Source organism: Clarias gariepinus, chromosome 1 (assembly GCF_024256425.1).
Source record: "Clarias gariepinus isolate MV-2021 ecotype Netherlands chromosome 1, CGAR_prim_01v2, whole genome shotgun sequence".
Taxonomy (NCBI): domain Eukaryota; kingdom Metazoa; phylum Chordata; class Actinopteri; order Siluriformes; family Clariidae; genus Clarias; species Clarias gariepinus.
In genome coordinates, this window is record NC_071100.1 from 32361002 (window position 1) to 32384637 (window position 23636).

The window sequence follows — 23636 nt, forward strand, 5'->3', positions numbered from 1 at the left end:
TTTAAGTCAGACTTTTTAATGAGGTTTTGTTGGAGGACTTGAGATACACTGCCCAAGAGGCAGAAGTAGTACCATGCAAAGTAGTAGCACAATGCTATCATCACACAGGTTCGGCACAGTGGGCAATGTCTGGACCAAAAAGAATAACAGTGACAGTACAATATGAAAAAATTGTCATTCTGAAGATGCACAGATGATACTTACTCTAAAAGTTAATAATCACCCAGTGCTAAGTTTTTCATTAATTACAGGATATGACAACAGCACATAAACCTTGAAAAGCCATCCCCAAAAAGTTCTTACTGCTTTTGTCCATATATATATTGATATATATCAATCAAAATATCACAACCATGACATTTAGCAATGACATTATCAATTTAAATATACTCCACTGCAAGTATACCCTCTTATTGCTAGCACAAATCTCAATGATAAAAATATAATTAAATAGTTTAATATACTAATACAGTTTAACTCTGTATAATTATTACAAGGGGTTTTCAGTCTAATTTTGAGAGTACAGAATTGGATAAGAGATGAGATTAAAGACATGCACAGGTGTTCTTTCCAGCAAAGAAGGGCAAATTGTAATTGAGCAAAAGATGCAAGAGCAACAACAGACAAGCATGTTGCCCAGTCACATTGCTTGCACATGCATTTCATTCACCCATCTGGTGCATATAATACCTAAATCATTTAGGACAGAATTTTATTATTTTATTTCCAAATTACATCTTTTCAAATTCCCATTCATCTTTTAAAATGCCCTTAACCTGCCGTGTGAGGTTATTTATAAATACAACTAATTATAATACTATAACACTAGTACAGCAATTATAATATCAGCCGGAGGACCTGCTCTTCCTTAGTGTTATTACTCATGTGGATATAAATAATACTGAAAAAAACATATGAGTAAACAGTGGTGCGTCTTGCGGAAAGCACCCACACAACCACACTACATCACAAAACATAGAAATATTGTGAAATAGATATGGTCAGAAGATAAAAGCAAAGGAAATGGTACACTAAATGGTAACAAAATAACGTCCAAAAAGCAGACGTAATAAATACAGCAGTACAAGCATGCAACAAAATTACTTAAAATAAAAAGAACATACTAAACTATATTAACTAAGAATGCATAGAGCAAACACTCTAGCTAGCTTTTGTAAATGTCTCCTTTCTGTGCACTGTCATTTAAACACTTTGCTTTCCCGCATCATTCACCAAATGCATAAGTTGAGTGATGGGGGAGTTGGGGTTAGGATGGCTGACACAGCAGGCCATCATTTCAAATGAGCACTAACTAAATTACACTCCTTCCATTACTGTAATGAAAATTCTTTCCTACTGGGAGGGGAGCCAGTAGTGGAAAAAAAAGTTATTGACTCTTTGGCACACAGGCATGACGCAGTAGTTATAGATCACTTCCTTTGGAACTTGCACACATACACAAAGTGCCTGGGCTAATATAATGAGAGTGGAGGTGACTTTTACAAGTGGTGTGCTACATATATAGGTAGGATATAAAGGATACTGATCCTTGGAGGCGCTCAATTTGGATATACACTTATAAAGTCACTTTTAAGCTTGCACACCCTTACAAACACACTTAAATATAGATGAAACATGCTCTGAGCACCAGTATGCATGCGATAGGAGTATCAAACAATATGAAAATGCTTTACATATCAGTATTATACACAGTAATAGCATACACATATTTCTGGAAGCCAGAACTACTGTAACACATCAGTGCAGTATTGAGCCAGCACATGGAGCAAGGACTGAAATGGCTCGTGTTTCCTTTACATGTAATATGGAGAAATTAATCTGGACCCACAAAAAGACAGCAGACAACTGCACATAACCATAGGCCACACAAAAGTAAAACTGGAAAGAACTGGCATGATAAAAGTGGAGCATACACAAATGCACACGTGGTCAAGCAGCAGTTATAGAATAAGCAAATCAAACTCATAAGTACAAAAGGGAAATGTAGGATCCTGAGGACAACAGTGAACAAGGGCTTCTAAGCATCAGTTTTACTGACACACAAAGACACAATTATCAGAGGTAATATCACAACTTTAGCATTTTCCTCTCATACATCTTCAGTGATGACCGTTTATGTACTTAATAATCTCTTCCTGCAGTTAACATACAGGGACATGCATTTAATAAGATTTAAATGCAAAATAAATACAATACTGAACAATATACAGGTGTCAAATGATACTCTACAGAGTGTATATAACTGTACCCTTCTCAAATTAAAGCTTCTACCTACCCAGAGTAACCATTCAATACAGGGCAGCCTAATAAAGTGGCTCAGTGAACGACTGACATTCTATCAGAGAGCTCCTGAGACTATGGAGTATTATGGTCATCACTATTCTCTAAATTTTATTTTCTTGCATTCTCTCTGTTTTACAATCTCTGTAGATCTGTCTACAGTTCTGTACAACGCTCCTGCTTGCTGTAATGGTCAAACTGGCTCTTCCAGTGCATCATGTAGGAGCTCCAGCGGTGGAACTCTGCCTTCCATTGCCGCTCGGCATCATCAATGTTGTCTGGGTATAAAGAGAGAAGGAAACTTACATTCCTATTTTGTGTTAGCTAAACTCTATAGACATGAAAGAACTACACACCAAAAAAACTTCCATGCCTAGTGCATTTTTCTAATAAGTCTATGTAGAGAAATATAAGTTGATCATTATTTATCACAAGCAATGTAGCAACATTACACACAAAATCAAAGAAAATGTAGCACTTGAATAGAAAAATCACTATGAAGTAAATACAGAATACAGAGACCTCCCTGACATATACATCGAGTGATTCCATTAAACTAATTACTTTGTAGCTCAACAGCCTACTTAAACCCTTTTATTAGAGCAAAGACCTCTTGAGGATTTGCTGTTTGTGATTTCAGGTCACCATAGCCGCATTACCTCACACTCTTGAAAACAGTGCTTTTACAGCTTTAGCTGCTTCATGTTCTGGTTCACTTCCAGTAGATGATGACCAGTTGTTTAGTTTACTTCCAAGATACACATCAAATAACAAGGCATTTCCTTAAGGACTAAAATGCCTTATTACCTAAATGTATTATATGTTTTGTTCTCAGAGATTACACAGCTATTTAATAGTAGAATTCCTGCCATGTATATAGAACATTTCAATATTTTAGATTTTTTTACTCTCTACCCTAATTGAATATTCATACGTGAGAAAGGAAAGTCTAATCTGACTAAACCATAAGGAGCATAGTTCCTCCCAGTTACCTAGTTCACTGTTCCTTTGTCCATGTTCTGATTAACATCTGCATGTTAATATGATGAAAACATTTGCAAAGTTATAGGTCATTAATCGCTGACAGCACAAAGGAGAATGGCCACTGCTGAAAGATTGTAATCTGAAGATGCTCTGTGTAGGAGCTCCGGCAGTGGAAAAATAAGATTTATAACAATTTACACCATAACATGATTTAAATAATGTAACATACATCTGTGAGTTTTGTTAATTACCAGTAATGTTAAGTAGGCGAGGCAGAAACTGGTTCCACAGGGCACATAGCTGTGTTTTCAGCCCTTTGTGCACTTTCATTGCATCTGTATTTAGGCCCACATGCTTCTGTTCTGTTGACGTAAAGAGAGGCCATCGTCGTCGGCTCTCTATGGATCCGTCAACATTGATGTTGGGATTACTTAATAAGAAATAAAAAAGAGATTGGTAAGAAATTGGTGGCAGGTTGTCATTTCAGTAAAGAGAAAAAACACAAACAGATACAGTAACTCTTCCTCCACACGCTAATTTTGTTTATCCATGATTACCCAGTACGAGCAAAATTAGCCCAGTATCTCATCATACGTCGACTCAGTTTCTCCTCTTCTACAGTGTAGTTAAGCCTCTTCTCCAAAGGCAGGCCAAACACAAATTCAATTTCATAGCCATGGATCACACCCATCCACTCGGGCCAGGCCAGGTTAGATGCTCGATGGTCAAAGAGGTAGAGGTATACAGCAACTGTAAACAACGGAGAAATGTTCTGGATTAAAATAAAATGAAAAGATGGCATTTCCATATTAAAATGTGTAACATTTTACACTAGGTGAAAAATCTGTTTGATATTAATAAAACATGGATCTAAATTGCAAACCTACTTCCATTGCTACTACTGTCTATATACTATATACCACTTCTATCTATAATAAGTTTACCTTGTGAATTGCCACTGTTGCCTGCAGGGCCTGAATTGGCCCAACCAAAGTTTCCTTGACTTGTCTGGGCAAGGTTAGAACTGTATTGAGCATATGATCTTGCAAAATGCTGCAGAGGGCAGATTACATTATGGTCTCCCACAATGTCGTCCATTGCCTCACGATTTTTCACAGGGTTGTCTTCATCCATCCAGTCAGTATATTGAAGGATAACTGCCTCCAATCCAATTTCATTGGCGTGAGGAACACTCATCCTAACACCTTGTAGAAAGTCCTCCCTTGAGATCAGACTATCATTGTCCTTGCTGAAACCTGGTGCACCATAGATCAAGAAATATGACCCCTCATCCTGGTTTACACCCAAAAGAATTTGAGTATCTTTGAAGTTTCCTGAGCTCAACAAGGCATCAGGGGTATCAGGGAGCACCACCCCATCAACCACGGGCACAAACGGAAAGCGGAAAAGGCTGCTATATGGAAGTACCGAGAACTCCTGGTCAATAACCTCCTGTGGTTGCTTATTTCTCAGGCATTCAATTAGCTCAGTGTCATCATCATAGGGACAGCCAACTAATCTGGCCAGCTTGTTTGCCCTCCTTCGAGCCTCTTCAAAGCTGACTGTAGCCCAAGGGCAATTAGGCACACCACTTTGCATAATGGCACGAGTGAATTTGGGCCGACTGTCCGGAGACAGAAGATGCATGCCAACTGCGGCTCCACCTGCACTCTCCCCAAAAATGGTCACTTGTTTAGGATTACCTCCAAAAAATTGAATATTGTCCTGAACCCATTGTAGTGCCATTCTCTGGTCTAACAGTCCCACATTTCCAGGAGCTTCAGATGAGCCATTAAGGGCAAGGAAGCCAAATGCACCCACACGATAGTTCATGGAGACCACCACCACCTTCTCAGAATGTGCCAGGTACCGACCATCGTAAACATCTAAAGAAGAGGAACCACTGTAGAAACCACCACCATATATCCACACCATAACAGTGAGGTTGTGTGGACGAGGGGAAGCAGGAACCCAGACATTTAGGTATAAGCAATCCTCACTCATCATCCTGTTGGGGTTCCACATTTCACTGCCTGGAAAGCCAGGAAATGAAGTGTCCACGTATTGATAGCAAGCATTGGGATAATCTGTGGCTTCAAATACATCATTCCATGGCTTTTTGGGTTCAGCTGGCTTAAAACGTTTTTTTCCTACAGGAGGTTCTGCAAACGGAATACCGAGAAAGGAAACAACATGGCTACGATCTGGGACAGGCAAGCGTATACCCTGGACACGACCTAACCTAGTAGTTACTATTAGCTCAGAATCACTTTGTGTAAGGGAATGATGGATAAACAGACTAATAATAATAATACTAAGGAGAAGTAAGGTCTTCATGTTCTCATCAGTTTTTTGGCTGAATTGTTATGGTACTTGGTTTTGTCCCCCAGGCTCAGCTCAGATTATAATCTGTAGAAGACAAAAATATAATAATAATAATAATAATTAAATAAACTCACAAAATAGCATGAATTGACAAACAAGATAATAATAAAAACACAACTATTGTAACAATATAACTTTTGTAAAAGAACACAGTTTTTTTATGCATTTAATATTTTATTCAATTAATATACTCAAGACTCATCTGTTTCTCCAGTACTCCCCCCATTAACCTAGTTAACCCAGTGTAAGTAGGTGCCCAATGATGTAAATGTAAATATTGAAATGTCTTTAAATTCTTAACAAATACTAAATGATGAATAACATGACACATGATCCAGATGTTCTTAAGTTTAAAAAAGTGGTACAATAGCTTCTTTAAGAAGCTTTAACACTGTCCTAAACACTATGAGTCCTCTTTATGTGAATACAGTTCCTCCATTTAGTTGCACCAGCCTCCCACATAAGAGCACTCATTTAATGGAAATGTCTTCCATGGTCTTAACACTCAAATACACCTGTGAGGTTGTTTCTATTTTATGTTGTGTGGTTGCCATGATGCCTGGATTAGTTTGAGAGGCATAGTAAGGGGGAGGGTAAATGACTTTTCCTGCAGCTGTATGGAGATGGTGCTATTTTAGTTCTTCTGTCCCTTTTGGATGTCTGAGGTTGCATAATGTTTTGAATAAAAGCATACTATAGGGTTATGGAGTGTAAAATGGTTAAATTTTTTGTCAACATCCATGTCATGTGTGTAGACATATACGACATAAACATGAAACATGAGATTAGGTAGACAACAACATCCTACTTATTATTTTATTACTGTATTTTGTATGACAAACTATGTGTGTACTATAATATGCAGTATTATTACAATATGCAGTTTTTACTGTTGTTTCATGTTGTACTTTAAAGTACTGCTGGCAAAAAATAAAGCACAGACATCTGAATTGATGGCTTCTGTTGTAGATATGATTTATGCATAATGTCTATTTCTCTCTCCATGTAAGTAAAAGCTCAACTTCGAGGTCATATTCAATTGTTAAGGCTTGTATTCTTTAATGGGCAATTTTAAACAGATTTATAGGAGTGGTTGCCACTTACTTTATGCTTTTTTTTCTCATTTGGACAAGAAAATGATAACTAAGACTTCATATATTTGTGTTTTGTATTAAATCGGTTTGCTCTCTCCACCTCAGGTAATAAATAAATAAATAAGTATATATGTGTGTGTGTGTGAGTGTGTGTGTGTGCGCGCGCGTGTGTTTGGCCTGCTTTTTATGATAAAGTAGTACCAATGCAAATACAGTAGACTGTAACACTATGCATATAACCCTACAACAGCTTATTTTGGTGACCTCCTTTGCATGTGTAGTTTTTAGTCTGTATAAATACTAACCAGTGCACTACTAACCTGCTTAGATCTTAGTCTGTTTAGTCTTTGAGTTGGTCTTGTCTCCTTTACTGTTTAGATCATAGTCTGTTTAGGTACTAATCTGTTTAGACACCTTTATAGTTCTTAGCCTGTTTCATACCTAGTAAGTTCGCTCTTTGGGTCTCTGGCTACTAGCCTGTTTAGCGATTAGTCTGTTTAGCTACTAGCTAGCTTAGCAGCTAATGTGCATAACAGCTAGTAGGTCTAGCCAAGCCTGTCTTGTGTGTGTTTAGCCTCTTGCATGTATAGTCCCTTGTGTTTAGCGTGTCTTGTCTCGTCCGGTTTGTATCCCATGTCTGTACTGTATATTAGTGAAATCCCTTGTCTGTGTATTGATGGATTATTGGTTTTGTTTATAGTATGCTCCCAAGTAAAGCCAACTTCCTTTGTTCATGTTTTGTTTTGTTTGTTATCAATAAAAGACTTTTACATTTCATCCCCGTCTGCATCTATGCCTAAAAACCATGCCCACAAAATTGTGACAAATGCCAAATACCTAGTTATTAATAGGCTGCTTTGTTCAATTTTCTCATGATTTTAAACAAAGAAGCAGTCAGTTTGAAGGTATACTATACATCTACAGGTACAGTATACCTGTCAGAAAATCTTCTGGAATTTTCCGAGCTGTTTAAAGGCCCAGTCAACTGCATGTATGTAAAATGTTTAACCAACTGTAATTGTGATTCAATGAAATTAGTTAAATGATCCATCTGTAAACAACTAATTATAAACAAATACTTGTCATACATAAAGATTTCCTAACTGACTTGGGGAAACCTATAGTTTGTTAACATAATATCTGTGGAGTGCTAAAAACAATCAGTTTTAATTACGTCAACCTACGTTTATGTAAATTTCCGATCTCTGAACTGTCGGTTGAATCAGCTATTTAACTGAGTCAAAATCAGAGGTATTACTGTAAAATGTCAAATTCCTTATATGTATAATGACAATTAACAATTACAATTATTTTATTAATAAAATTATTGACAATAAACAATTATTGACATAAATAAATAATAAACAATTATTGACAATTGACAATTCACTGCAAGAAACTGAATTGATTAAGACATACTGCTAAGATATGGTCAAAAAGGCATTCAGCATCCTATAGAAAACTCCTCCATTTGCTTCTTCTTCATCTGAAATGATTTATAAAACAACAACTTAACTTTAATAAAAATGTTTCAAAACTTCTTGGCATGGTGACCAATTGTGGTAAAATGCCACAAACTGTGACACAGAGCTTTTTATCCTCCTTTGGCTAGGTTGCAGCTGAGAGAACCTTATAAAATGGAAATTGACTTAAATTTTTCTTAAAGACACATAACAGGGAAAGCAGAATGTAGGAGTAGATCAGTCCTCTGGGTTTATAATCGACATTTTTGGTTATTTTTATGTGTACATGTGAGTGAGTTTTTTGTTTAACACAGAAAAGAAAACTTTATTATTATTATTATTATTATTATTATTATTAATTTGTACAATGGTCATTATTTATGGGTCTACTAGATCCAGGATCATAAATGTATTATAAATGTGTTGGGGTGCACAGGGGCACTTGGGAACAATCTGTCTTTCAACATGTTCTTCAGAGTTAATTAGCCAAGACCAATGTCATGTAGAAATAATAATTGATTATAATACTATTGTAATACTATTATAAGTCCCAGAGACCTCAACAGCACAACGCAACTGAACAGAAAGTATTTTTACCATGTCTCCTGCTCAGTAGAAAATTAGCCTTACACACTTGAACAGCACATAAAGGCATCTAAAAACTGATATAATGCGCAGTATTTTTTAAACTGAAGACACCCCACTAGTAATAGTACAAACTACTTTGCAGTGAATTGTAAGTAGTAATGTTGGACAGAATGAGTGTTTGTTTCTGTTAATAAGTATTATGTTACTATTCACAAGTGTATATGTGTGATGGTGCACACGCTTTTCGTCAGCCTACTAAAAAAGACTTGCATCACTGACATTTACATTCAGGAGCTTTTGAAATGCGGAAATGAAGTAAAGAAAATGCATTTGTGCAAGTAATAATTTGTCTGCATTGTTAACACAAATCACATGGTGGACAGAGTCCTTAAATAATCATGCTGGTAGCTATGTAGTCAAAAACATTAGTTAGCTAGTGGATGTAGCTTCATGGCCAGTTGCTGCAGAATCCATTAAGCGAATACCATTTAATTAGGTATCGTACAAATGATGGCAGGGGAATTATAAAAAGACTTGCCAACTGGCACAAAATTCACTTTGTTTTAACTGATGAATTCTAATGGTTGTCTGATTTTAAATCATTGTGTTTTGAAAGAAACTTCATTAGTTCAGTTGGAAGAAGAAAGAGAAGTTGCAAATTTACTCAATGTAGAAATATTTTTTTTTTATATCTGACTGTATAATGTAACCATGTCAGGAACTTCTAATGTGATGTGTGTAGCTTCACGTCCACTGCCTGGACAAATAGAAGTCGCTGTTTTTAAGTAATTCTTCAACCAGATGTATGGCATAGACATAGAAAGATGATACTGCATCAAGCAAAGAAAGCAAAGTTGCATGATAAACAATAAACAGACTTTCACAATAGTAAAAAAAAAAGAGAGAGAGAGAGAGAATCACACATAATGTGACGAGCTCACAGGATTTGGAGTTGAACAGCTGTGGGGCAATAAGAAAACCACTTGTTAGTAAGTCTAATTAGTAAAAAAAAAAAAGGTTTTAGTTGCTCCTGATTAAATTTTTAAAGATTAATTTTTGGAGCAATGTATTTTCATTGATGTCATGTGATCTGACTGACTGACCCTATTCTAAAGTGATGGGTGTGTCAGGATAAAAAGGGAAGTGCTTGAAGTGATGCAACCAATATGCTAACTGTACAAGCCTTTAAGGCAGTGGGTTGTTTCAGTTGCTCATGTCTGGATTCAGCAATGTTATGTGGCAATAAAATAAATTTTGCTTAATACTTAAATGTGCTAAATGCCCATGTTATCAAACAATTGGATTTTTTTTCTTCCCTGACAGCACATACATATTTCTGGACTACAGTGCCAAGATTCCAACTGTGAAGGTGGTTCTTTGAACTCCATGAATAATTTTCTTGTGTGAGTGTTTTTTATACTGCGGTCAGTATATATCAGGTTAATTTTTTTTGCCAGCAACGCCCTATAAATTAACTTTAATAGAAATTTATGCAGCATTGTGTATTAAAACAGTAACCAATCATTATTTATTAATGCCCCCTAGATTTAATTGATTTCAATTTCATTGGCTCTGCACATGTACCATGCACAATAACTGTAAGGTTGAATCTGATCTGATCTAATCTTATTAGGCTCAAATTTTACCACACTTATATGGGTTAGCCATGAGAATAGTTTCAGGAAAATAACTCAATACACCATAACTTTGAAGGATAGCAACTCAGTTCAACTGTAGAAGCTTTACATGAGTCTCAACTAAACTTTGGAAAGCATTTTTGCATGGAACCATGGTTGTGGAATTTGGTCCTAAATACTTACATTAGTTTGTCAACTTGCATTCTGGTTGACAAACTTCACGGCCTTTGTGCAATGCAATACAACTTGTAACATTTAATTTTAATTCATATATGCTAATGTATTTATATACACCTTAATTTTGCTTTAAGACAGACTTCGAAAATCTGAACTATCCCTTCTTTGATTCATTAATACTGGACATGGGAGTGAATCAGAGAGGTTGTGGTGGTGCCCAAGGGACTGGGAATTGGGGTGTCTGTCTCAATGGACTTATTAATATCCAGAAGAACAGCTGCTAGCCGAGACAGAGGTAAAGGGGGATGAGCTTGAAGGATAGTCATGGGAGAGGAGCTCAAATTAGACCCTGGAATCTGTGTATGAAGTTCACAGGGGGATTCACTTTCAGCTTGGGATTACATGTTGCAATATGCGTATCCTTACATACTCCTTCCACTCCCCCACCCCAACACTGCCTTTTTATATCTTCCTAAATAAACACTTGCACACCAGCGGATGAAACATACTGCTAAACACTGTCGGTTATTGAACTTGATAACCAAAAAGCATACTAGCAATCTGAATTTATTTTCTTTAAAAGTCAGAGAAGAATAAAATACATCCAAACTGTACTGGATGAATAGTCTCAATTTAGGGATTTTTCAATAAAGTAATAGCATTAGCATTTGTACTGGATTTTTTAATTTACTTAGCTTTTAGTTTACCTTAACTGTTACTACAAAAACTTACTTATACTATACTAGTATGTGTGCTTTCCAGTGGAAATAAAAGGCCATACTGGCCAATGTATTGAACACAATCATGACATGCATTAACATAAACCTCATGAAACCCCACTTTCATGCAACATGGGTGCAAAAGATGGTGCAACATGATACACAATCAAACACTATATCCTTTTTTACAATATAAACTAGGCAATTTATAACTAAAGTGTATTGTATTTTAACCAAATATATAGCCATGACTATGCAAGAAATAAAACGAAATGGGTCATATAGGCAAAATATAGCACAAAAATACATGACGACGATCTGGTTGTTTTTTCAGTTGTTTCTATGAACAAAAATATGTGAGTTTTGCGGTTTTCTACATTTTTGCGGTATCATTCCCATATGTCGGTAGTGGTAAAATATACACATTATAAAAGTAATGATAACTTTTGTTCTATCTGACATATCCAAAGACCCAAATGCACAGTTTGGTGTCTGAATCTTCCCGCTAAACAAACAATGGCAAGACTTTCATGTAAGCACATACCGTAAATTTTTTTTCTTAATCATCACTGACCTATACTGTGTTGATGGCATGGATCTGTGCCGCTTGGGTTTTTATTTATACGAAATTTTATTTATTTTTGCTAGTTGGCCTCCAGGTAGGCTTAATCTATGGCTTTATCCATGTTTAATTTTTAATCTGCGATTTTAATTATAAACTAGTAAACTATTATATAAACTATTTAACTGTAACTAGTCGCTACCAACCATTTCTGAGAGTTTATTGCAAGACATTTTGAAAATGTGGCTAAACTAGTTTTGCAGTAATCATCTTTTAATCCTTTACCCATTCAATCACACATAGGCTACACTCCCTCAGATGACTTCCAGTTCCCTGACCTACTGATCAACCCACAAATCACCGGACTGTTTCCGTTTGGTGCTTCGTCTTACAGCTGGCCAGATTGTCATGCAAGCAATGCTGTTAATACAATGATCACAACCATTGATGTGAACTGGAAAAATATAAAAATAACTATGCAATTCTGGCTGTGGCATTTGGAACCTTATAATGGCCACCTTTAGGGAGAAAAAAAAACAAGCTGGATCAACAAACAAAGACTGTCGTGTTTATTTTTGAATATCTCAAGTTCCAATTAAAAGGAACTAAGAAAAGTAAAAATGTTTTTTGTTGTTGTTGTTGTTCATCTGTTTTGCTTAAAAAATCTGAGTATAGAATAAACTACCAAAATGCGATGTTTTAGGTCTAGAAAAATTGAGCTCATGAAGCCTGGATCTGCTCTGCACATAGGAGGGCTTTCCAGAAGGCGCTGTATCTCGAGCACATTTAATTAACCAGTTCAGGACGAGACCAGCTGGAAAGGACGTGAGACAGGTGCTGGAGGTAAACAAGACTTAATTTAGACCGCAAAGCCTCCGAGTGCGCGTGCGTAGGGGTGTGTTCACGAGCCGTCTTATTTCTCTCTCCGTCTCTGCAGCAAGCTCCATCTACTTACAACCAGCCAGTCATGCAAAATAATGCAATCACGGAGCGAGCGCACATCCATCACCGACTTCGTACGTGATTTGTGAATCCTAGCTTTGGCTAAGAACAACACACAAGCTTGCAAGGTTGCTTTCTCATGCATAACGCATTAATGTATCTCAACAATCCAGTTAATCTTGTCAAGCTGAATCATGGTGGACGAGCCTCAACAAAGACATGCACTTGCAAGCGACAGTAGCCAAATGCATATTTAGTGAGCAGAGATGTCAACCAGTGTCTATGCCCTGCTCGTACTATCAATAGCATAGCACAAAAATAGCATTAATAATAATAATAAAAATTAGAATAATAATTAGAATAATGGTGAATTATTGCCAGTTGGCAATGGCGTTTTATTGACGTTTGAAAAAAGTAAAAGATCACTGCTAAATGTAAAGGCAGGCTCATGAAATATCAAATTAGTCCAGAGGTTATAATAAACACCTCTAAGGTTGTGTAGCATTTTCAAAGAGGAACCTGATCGCAACGATCACATTACAATGCCGGGGGAAAAACGCAGATTAAGTGCAAACCTGAACAAACACACGCAACGGAGCGTGAAGACGCACTACAGGCAGGCGCGCGCACACCGCTCCTTCGAGTTACTGCGCTTAGCTTGTCGCGACGCAGTGTTTACTTTCGATTGTAAGGAGGTCGTTTAGGAATAACGAATAGGGCTCAGTCGTTGAATGAACTGTACCTGGCGACTCCCGTTGGCGAGGCGGCTTGGCTCTGTCCAACCTTCCTTAGTTCCTCTCTCCTACCCTTGAGCGGAACAAGCCGGAATGATGGCCGTGCTGATGTGAGTGCAGTGTAGAGGAGAGCAGAGAATCACTGCCTCGTCTGTCACGACCAAAATTACTGCCTTGGCCCTTTAAACGCGTGAGGTCGCCTCTCTCGCAGAAAATACGACTAGAGGCGATAGTACAAGAGCCGCAGTTCACTGTTGTGTCGATAGAGGGAGACTGTTTAAAACGAGTGTGAACTCTCGCGAGAAAAAAAACACCCAATTCTCATATCAGTATACTTAGTTCATAGTATACATGCATTATATTCTGCCTAGCATACGAGCTGTTTCTGGGAAGAAAAAACGAAATTATTGTCACCCATTTTTTTCTCAAAACATACATTTTATTTCATTGATTTATTTGTGATGAATGCCAGGGGCTTGGTGGCACAGTGGTAGGTTTCTCACTTGCCATGCTGAAGGCCCAGGTTCAACTCTTACCCAACGCTCAACCCCTGCAGCCACTGGGTTCAGTGCCGGTCCCAAGCCTGGATATAATCGGAGGGTTGAGTCAGGAAGGGTATCCGGTGTAAAACATGTGCCAAGTTGTGTGTGAATCGGATGGTGTGCTGTGAGGACCCCTTAACGGGGACAACTTTTAATAACGGTGTATCTTATAATTGTGTAACTTTACCACTATGTCAGGAATATCTTGTTTCTGGAAAAAAAAAAAAAACACAGCAACATCAGTCACCGCAAAAATGATTAACTGAGGTTTGGCGAATGGTTTAGACAAGTCATGTAAAACCGTATGTTATTTTAAAAGTTACAAAATCCTATTTATATAAATTCTGTGCCATTGTATAAAAGGTAGATACAATGATCATGACCCTGATATTAAAATAGTGTGTCTGTATCATTCAAATAATGTAACAATTGGTTTTACAACAGTTATTTTTGACTGATAGGATAAGAGACATTCCGTCTATTAAGTGGTGATAAGGGACAGTAACATCACTGAAATGTTTAAATACATTTATCACTTCACCCCCAGGTGTTCTATTAAACATTAATACACTAACTCGATCGTAGCATGGGTGAAAGTAGGTCTGTATGGTCCACCATACTGAGATGAGAGCAAAGTGCCAGAAAACACTCTTTAAAACTGCCACAGTTTTTGTTTTGTTTTTTAGTTGTCATCCTAAAAAAATCACTTTGACTCCATTATAATTGCTTCTAAGACATTTAAACCACCTCTGGACAATCTGTGGGTCATTATTTACAAGTATGAAGCTTACATAGCTCCTAACACAGGGCTGAAATTGCTCTTCGTCCCCTAATCAAGGGCACTACTAGGTGTATGTGACAATAGATTGAAGTCCTTGTGCACTATTTGAGATTCAACCCAGAACCCAGAAAATAACAGAGCTGATATCATAAAATGGAAAAAGTGAAAATATACAGAGAACCTTACAAGATTTATAGGACTGTACATCACCTTATCGTTCATTTTGCTTGGCTATATAGTACCAGTAATTGCATAGTTACCATCTCCTCACCTTTTTTGCTACATAGTACTAGTTTAAAACTGCTTTCACCCTCTGATAATTAAACAACTGCGGATACCTAACTGTAAGTCACTGCCAGTTGCTCTTAGTCCTGCAAGTAGCACTGTGGCACTGCCACAGAGAGATATGTGTTGATGGAACCAAAAAAAAACTGGTCAAATCATAATCTGTTAATAATAAACTGTGACAAGCTGTGACAAACAAATCATAATCTGTTAATAATAAACAGTGTTCTGTGAAACTGTTCTATGAAAGCAATATCACTCTCAAAGTAGTGCTGTGTTGCTGGGCACGGCTGTGATTTTGTGCCCTCGTGCCTATGATCACATCATAGCCATGTGCAGCACTAAAACACTCCCTCTTGTGTAATATTGACTTTTAATAGCTTTTAATATATTAATTCTTAATAAACTATTAACAAACAATATAAAAACGCCACAAAAAATGTGTGTGGGCGGGATCTGCTTTTTTTTTTTACACATCTAAATATGTCTACATTTATTACTGAATTATGTTATTAATTTATTGTCACACATTAGAAGTGTCAAAATAATTATGTATTTTAAGAAATAAAGCATGAGGCTTTTGCCATTATTTGATCATACCAAAGTGTTTAATTAACTAAATTTACCTTAATAAATAAAAAGTATCAGCATGATCATGCAAATGTATTAAACAAGTACACCTCAAGTACACCTACCTTGCAAAACATACAGTTTCTGAAATATTTCATAACAGCTTTATTGATTGCATGTACCCTCAAAGTCTAAACACTTAAGAGTGCAGTAAGACATAAATTATGTCTCTGCATCTGCCACTGCATATCCTAAATTATAGGGCCACCCCCTTTAAGCAAAATTCTTCTTGATCTTACCACCACTATTATGCCTAATTACATTAATTACTTAACTACATTAAGAAACATAGAATGCTGAGAAATCTGAAGAGAGTACCAAAGGAAAAAGAACAGGATGTAATTTTATAATTACAAGAAAGAAAAATAAGAAAAGGAGCTTGGTGATCATTGGCAAAAGCTTCATGCTGTTTAGTTAGATTTTATATATAATTGTTTATGGACGATTAAACAATTATATATAATACAACATTTACAACACAATACAACATTTACCTTTACCAGACTCTGCTACTTGACCTTATATTTTATTATTTTTTTCTTACATTCAAAATGTAATGGTGGAAAATATAAATAAATAAATAAAAATGGGGAAAGAACAGATCTGCTGGGTTTGCATTACCACCACAGTACTGGAGTGAAAAGCATGACTTGATGCCCAGACTGTTCTCTATTTTAGTGCTTCAAGCAATATACGTAGAAGTTCGTCTGCCTTATTGCATTTTTAATTTTCTGCACCTTCAGCACCATGCCAAGTGGCTAAACATTCACAAGCCAAGGAGAGAAAGAGAGAGAGAGAGAGAGAGAGAGAATACATGCATCCTTAATGATAGAGGGGAGAAAAGGCCTGGTCAGGAGAATGTATAATAAGATCTGTAAAAGTAGCAGTTTGCTGATCCAAAGCTATTACCTAATTGCCGGGCTATTAGTAATTTAGTCTCTCAAAAACTTTCAACTTTCTCTCCTAATCTGTTTGCAAGACATAGGAAGCATCCACACCATAGAACAAATACGGTAATAAACAAATGCAAATTTCAAAACATAGGGTTAATTTGCATGTGTAAACACAGCAAGCAAAATGAAGTTTTAAATCTATCTATCTATCTATCTATCTATCTATCTATCTATCTATCTATCTATCCATCTATCGAACGAATTTAATAGATTTAAAAAAAAATAGTTTTTGCTGTTTCATACGTACACAAACTCAAAACTGCCACCACATGTTGACCAAGTGATCACTCTTGAATTTCAATTTGATTAGTACAGCAAGTTTTCTCAAGGCAGACTCTTGATATTTCACAAAACCTATATATTGTTCACACTATTTCCAGCTGGCTGTTTGATAACAATAGTTTGTATAAGTTGCATTGGGTTCATTCTAATTTTACCTATACTGTATATAGGTGCTTTGTAATTTTTCATCTCAAGCAAAATGGTAAGTTAAACTAAAGTTATGAGAAATGCGTTAGAAATGCACCTGAAAAAAACCTGTAAACTAAGGTACTCTTTTTAGAAGGCATTATTTATTAATCAGTGCCAGAACATAAATTTAAATAGTTTAACTCAGTGTAGATTTTAAGGCACATGTTCTAAGGGATTTTAAGGCACATGTTGAGGTAAGATTAAATTTTTTTTGTTTAATTTAAGCTGAAGAAACCACCTTTCATGTGGAGGATGAATTTTCATATCATATTGTCTAAATGTATTTTGGTCCTTCGAGTGTCTAATAAATTCAATGTTATAACTTTATCAAAAGATGCCACAAGCCTGGATATTTTGGCCCACTCTATACAATATTATGTCTTAGCATTTATTATATCAACCAGGGGACTGTGTGTAAATATTTTATACCATTTTGTCTCTCCAATCTCTTAATTTGAATCTATATTCTTAATCTGAATCTTTATAGAGCTAGAGAGACCTATCCTATATATACCATATATAACAATTGATAAAGCAAAATATTTCTGTGTTGTATAAACTATAAATTAATTTAAAATGGGTAGAAATAAAAGGAAAGTATTTTGCTGCTCTCTATATACCTGTTTGTCAAGAAATTGACATAATTTGTACCTTTTAATTAATTTGACCAGATACATTTTTTATAGCTTATCAAACAACCAAGTGCAATGTTGTTGGGTTTCACAAAAGAAGAGAAAAGACAGCCTTGGGTGTTACACCAAAACACAAACACGATTTTAATTATTCATTATATCTACATCATATTACAGAATATGAAATTTATTACCAATACTAATTAGTAAAATGTACATTTTCTGTGTATCTTCTGCATCTACTGTATGTATCAGATACCAAGAACAAACACAAAAGAAGTTAACTGTTTTTCTCATTGAAATTTAATTGGAACCTGATTTCCTGATTGAAAATACACATGTATCACTTATGTAATATAATGTGATTTTTCTTTATAAGACACAAAGTCCATGTGTTATTCATACGTTTTTTTCCTTCACAGGTTATCAATGTAAGATAGTCACTTATCATTATGATTAACCTTGCCCAACAGTGGCATGCCATATCTTGGTGTTGCTGTGGAAATCAGTAAAACAGACTGCTTGAATAAGAGTCATCCATAGCAAATATAGGCAGATAGGTACTGATAGGATAGATTGGTATATAGTCCTCCAGTCACGCTATCATTACCTTACTAAATATAAAACTTTTGTCCTTGAGAAACACTTTGTATTGCATATAGTTATGGCCAGTGACGCAGTTCCCCAACATCAGGTCAAATATTAACCAATGACTGTTAAATCAAATCTCTCTCTCTTTCTCTCTCTCTCTCTCTCTCTCTCTCTCTCTATCTCTCTCAAACACATTTTTTTTTTATTTGAAGAAAAAGCTGTCCAAACCTACCTGGTCTAATTTCCCCCTAAACATGAAAATGAAGCATTTGATTTTAACATTAAAGTCCACTTGGGACTGGTTGAGGTTATCAACTGCACTGTTAACTCTAATGCTCAAAGTAATTAAACATGTTGAGTACTGTTTAGTTAAATAATTACAATTAGTTTAAATTAATAGACCTTGATGAGTATTTAGAACTTTTTGGTATTTATGAGTTTGTAGAAATTACACTTTTCAAGTTAGCTCAACAACTTTGATATTTTAAACCATAGTAACTGTCTCCTTAAAGTTCCACTAACTTAAAATCTTTCAGCCTAGCGATTTTGTGTCTGACATCATCAATGCACATGTAAACTGCCCACGTTAAATTGTTTTGATCAAGAAGGTGTATTAGTCTGTCTTTGCATGATGCTGTAAATATAATATTTACAAATCCGCGGGGGGGGGGGGGGGGGGGGGGTTTGATGTTTTTGATTAATGTCATTTGATTGTTTAGACGCGCACGGGAGAAAACATAAGCTCCACTTTTTACTACTTACTGTTTAGGAGGTTAGAAAGCAAGATTTCTTGTAAATGGCAAATATCAATTTTTAATTTGAACTGACTACTTTACTAGCAACAATTGTTTAGTTTTTAAACCGGATGGTGCACTGTGGTGACCCATTGCCAGGAGCAGGCGAAAGACCAACAACAACAAAAAAAGATAATTACTATTAAATAATATGAGTTAGGCTACTCATTAATGCAAATAAAGAATGATTAATATGAATGAGTACAATAAACTCAAAAACTGATTCTGCTCTGTTTCCTTAAAATTGAAAACATCATTACTTAACATCATTTAATGTAACTGATTACCTTAAATGTTTTGAGTTTTGCCAACTTATTCGGGTTTACAGTGTGCTGACTGATTGTGACCTCGGTATAAAGGTGTTCATGGCAAGCAACTTCAGTCATAGGCCATTATAACAAAACTATCTGTATCAATTCCAACGACATCTCAAGGTCTTTAACTGTCTTCAGTAGGCACATGTATCTTTATGCAACCCATATGGGATGCAACTAGCAGTCTCCATGTGATGAGAACTTGAACAATAGTAGGGCATGAGGATAGATCGGGCAGGTCAATAAGGAGTCAAGACCACTGATATCTCAGAAGTGTCAGATGTAGCTTGAAAGAGAGAGAGAGAGTGATTAGCCTTAGGACTGGTATTCTTCACCAACTTCTATAAACAAAAATATCCTCAGGTGACAACAACACAAAAAAAATCACTATGTAGTCTTTTATTTTGGAAAATACTTACCCCATTTTTCTGTAACACATATAACCATTTTTCAGCAATAATCGAAGGCAGTCATTTATCCACAGCTCTTTTAAGATCCCACCAATTTATTGGGGTTTGGACTTTGATTTCCAACACCTTTTTTTCTTCTTTTTTAACTACTCAAATGTCAGTTTGCTGTTGTGTTTTTGACATAGTGTTGCATGACCCATTTTTAGTAAAGCTTAAGCAGCTGGTCAGATGGCCTCAAATGTTGTTAGAAGATAAAGCAGAATATGTAATTGTTTCAAATACCGCAGATTTTCAAACTTGGTGGTGTGCATGATGGTAAAAAATCTCCACCTTGGTCTCATTACTATAAGGTACTTTGTTTTAGATCTGTTGTGATTTGTTTAGATGACATTTTTCTTTTTAACTTAAATCATGGTGTCACATTTTTTTGAGAGGGAGAAAATAGTTTTTTTTAAACAACCTTTTATGAAAGCTATAATTCTTCTAAATTATATTATGTTACATAATTGACAGAATTTTTTGGGACACCTACTATATATTACTAGTAGTAGTAAAATTATTATATCACTATATATTAAAATAACTACATATTATTATTATCATTATTGTTATAATAATAATAATAATAATAATAATAATAATTATTATTATTATTATTATTATTATTATTATTAGTTACCTGACATTATTTTTTGTGTATGATGGTTGGTGATGACCACAGAAGTATTAGAATATTTTTTCCTGTTTAAAGACAAATTTAATTTCCTATTGTAGTGAATTTGTGTGTGTCAGTGTGTGTATTCATGGTGTAGTGTGATAAACTGGCAACCCATCTGGAAAAAATCTACTTTGTACCAGAATAAGGATTGAATTCTAACAAAATAAGAATAAATGCATCAATAAATTGCAAATGAGAGGGTAATAAACAAAAAACGAAAAAAAGAGTTGGAGGAGGATTGTGGTTGTTTTCAATGGACTAATTACCTCTCTAAACATCATATCCATCATATCTAGAGTATAAGGAAGATCTATTGTGTATACCATACCATATTACCATAGAATTAATTACATCTCAGCCCAAAGAATTTGATACTTGCACACAGAGTGAGTCACCAGTGATCACCACAACAACTGTAGTGTGATAGGTGGTAACAAATTGCTGTTGCGTTATGTCATAAACTTTACTACATCATTACATTAATCCTGGGTCATGGTGAAGAAAAATCAGAAAGGGTGGGCTCTTCACCAGCACTTTGTACCTTTATAGCAATGTGAATTGGTTGTGTTGGTTTTAGTGTACATTCGTGTGGGTATTAGGGTGATTTTGATTTTTGTCACTATGTCTTTTTCATCGAGAACTTATTTAATTCTTCTGGTCTTATGCCAATTTCAAGGTAAGAAAATAACTTTAATTGTTTATAATATAAATTGCTACAACCGAAATGTTTAATATATCATGTTTAGTAAATGTCTGAGTAAGAAAATCAGCAGATCTATCTTATTAACATGGAGAACTTAGTAAAATAGCTGTGGGCCATTTGACTTTAAACAAGTGATTCATAACCCTGGTCCCTGCCTTGCACATTAACAAAAAACCCAAGTAACAGGCTAAATTTTTACTTTGCCCAAACAACCAAGAGTTGAGAACCCCTTATTAAAACCAGAGAAGTAGTTAATATTCACATTCAACTTTACACTTTCACATATTTTAGCATAAAGAGGACATATTTTGTTCCAATAGTATTTAGCATCCACATTTAATTAAAATAATTTAAGCGACATTATTAAACCATAACAACCACTGTTTTACTTTAAAACCTAATTAAAAATGATTTACATATAACTTTCCAGTGGAAAAACATATATAGTAATTTCATGAAAGATGGTTGATATTATGTAACCTAATTAGAATGAACTTATGCAAAATATGCTATAACCCAATTTTATTACTTTTTTCCTGTTACCTAGTTTTAATAATTTCTGTTAGCTAATGAGGATAGATTGTATTTTATTTTTGTAAGTTCTCTGAATTTTATTTTTCTAATTTTTTTCTTTATCTTGCCACAGTGTCAAACTAGGAATCCTCATGCAGTGATATGTTAAATCACAACCACAAAGTAGGCTGTTGCCCATAAGAAGTGATGGTGATAGAAAAATGGTCATTGTTAACATTAAAGTACATTTATATATTTAAGATGCTTAATGTTACTTAGTTACTAATTAGAACAAAAAGTCAGTTAGTGAGTGGTAGATTAAGAAGGAGAAAGTAAGTTCTAAATTTAATGTCTAAATTTTGACTATTAATATGACAAAAAAACACCTGCAATTTTTTCATTTTTGTGTGGACTAAAATAAATAATAAAACTAGTTTTATTATTTATTTTAGATTTATCGTAGTATTGAAGCTAGTGGTGGAAAAGTTGCACAAAAGGTAGAAAATAAGGCCATGAGTTTTAAGTATGCTTTTGGCCATACATACAATACTACAGATGTTTCAAGTTTCAGTAGAGAATTTATGATTAATGAGAGTGTAATAGGCTTATGGTATTGCCACAAATACTGTAGCAAGCCCTACTGCACCATTAACAAATGCTGGTTAGATTTGGATTTCTTCTTTTTGACTTGTTTATCTGCATAATACAACCAAAGCCATAAACCCCTGTTTGATTACTAAGGCTGTAGCACGCTCCACTGGCAGCATTAATACATGCTAATCGCTACTGGCAAATATTTAAGTGAGAACTAAAGACCTGTCAGTTTCTTAGTCGTTTGAAAGATAGTAACCAGTGTAAGGCTTCATCCAATGACGGAATCTTTAAAGCACTTTTGTAAGTGCAAAAGTAAATTTTTGTAAATTTATATAAATTCCACCAATATTAAATCCCAAATCCCAAGGACAAAGAGCATTTTTCTTTCATTAGAGAAAAGAAGAAAAAGAACATGGTAAAAGAGGGGAAAAAAAACTAAGGAGAAGAAAACTAGACAAGTGGACCAGGAAACTTGTGCTATCTGCCAGCATTCATTGTAGACAAAAAGGAAACCTGAGTTTAAAAAGGAATCCCCAAGTGCCTTTCATGTTTTGTCTGTGTCCAGTGGTGTCCAGGATAGTGGAAGTATAGACAATAATGGCTCTTTGACATGCACAAACTGCTTGCTTCCTGACATGAAATGAATTGCAAAAGGTTGTTTTTTTATGCCTATGCATGACCAGTCCAGGGTGTGGTGAGCCAGAACAGCTTTTATGTTTTGCCTCAAATTCTGATGTTTCCGTTTAGGACCAGTTGTATGTACAGTGCCATGAAAAAGTATTTGTCCTTTGCTGATTTTTTTTCTTCATATTTGTCTCTCTAATTACACAAAGATAACTGGAGGCTGAATAAAAACAATTCTGAAAAGAAGAATATGTTGAAAATTTCTTCACAGCAGAAGGTGAAAGACATGTGAAACATGTAAAAGACTCATTGCCTGTTATCACAAATGCTTGATTGCAATTGTTGTCGCCAAGGGTGGCACAAAAATTGTATTAGATTTAGGGGCTAGTACATTTTAACATAGGGCCAGGAAGGTTTGGACAGCTTAGTTAAAAAAAATCTTAATAAAAAAAAAATCTTAATTAAAAACTAAATTTTGTTCCTCCCCGTCACATT

The 23636-nt window shown here is 35.4% G+C and overlaps 2 protein-coding genes across 2 annotated transcripts in view; one reads left to right on the top strand and one right to left on the bottom strand.

Annotated features, from left to right (window-relative positions):
- On the bottom strand, positions 1–13805 carry ache (acetylcholinesterase). Its single transcript, XM_053495635.1, has 5 exons — positions 13595–13805; positions 4230–5694; positions 3843–4035; positions 3537–3715; positions 1–2579 (listed from the first exon to the last, which is right to left on the bottom strand). Exons 2-5 carry the CDS (start codon positions 5620–5622, stop codon positions 2458–2460), a joined length of 1887 nt encoding a protein of 628 aa, XP_053351610.1. The 5' UTR covers positions 5623–5694; positions 13595–13805; the 3' UTR covers positions 1–2457.
- muc3a (mucin 3A, cell surface associated) overlaps positions 13395–23636 on the top strand; it is a 19209-nt gene continuing 8967 nt past the window's right edge. The window contains exon 1 of the mRNA XM_053495423.1: positions 13395–13539. Within this exon, the coding sequence (XP_053351398.1) occupies positions 13395–13539 (145 nt within the window). The remainder of the gene's footprint in view (positions 13540–23636) is intronic.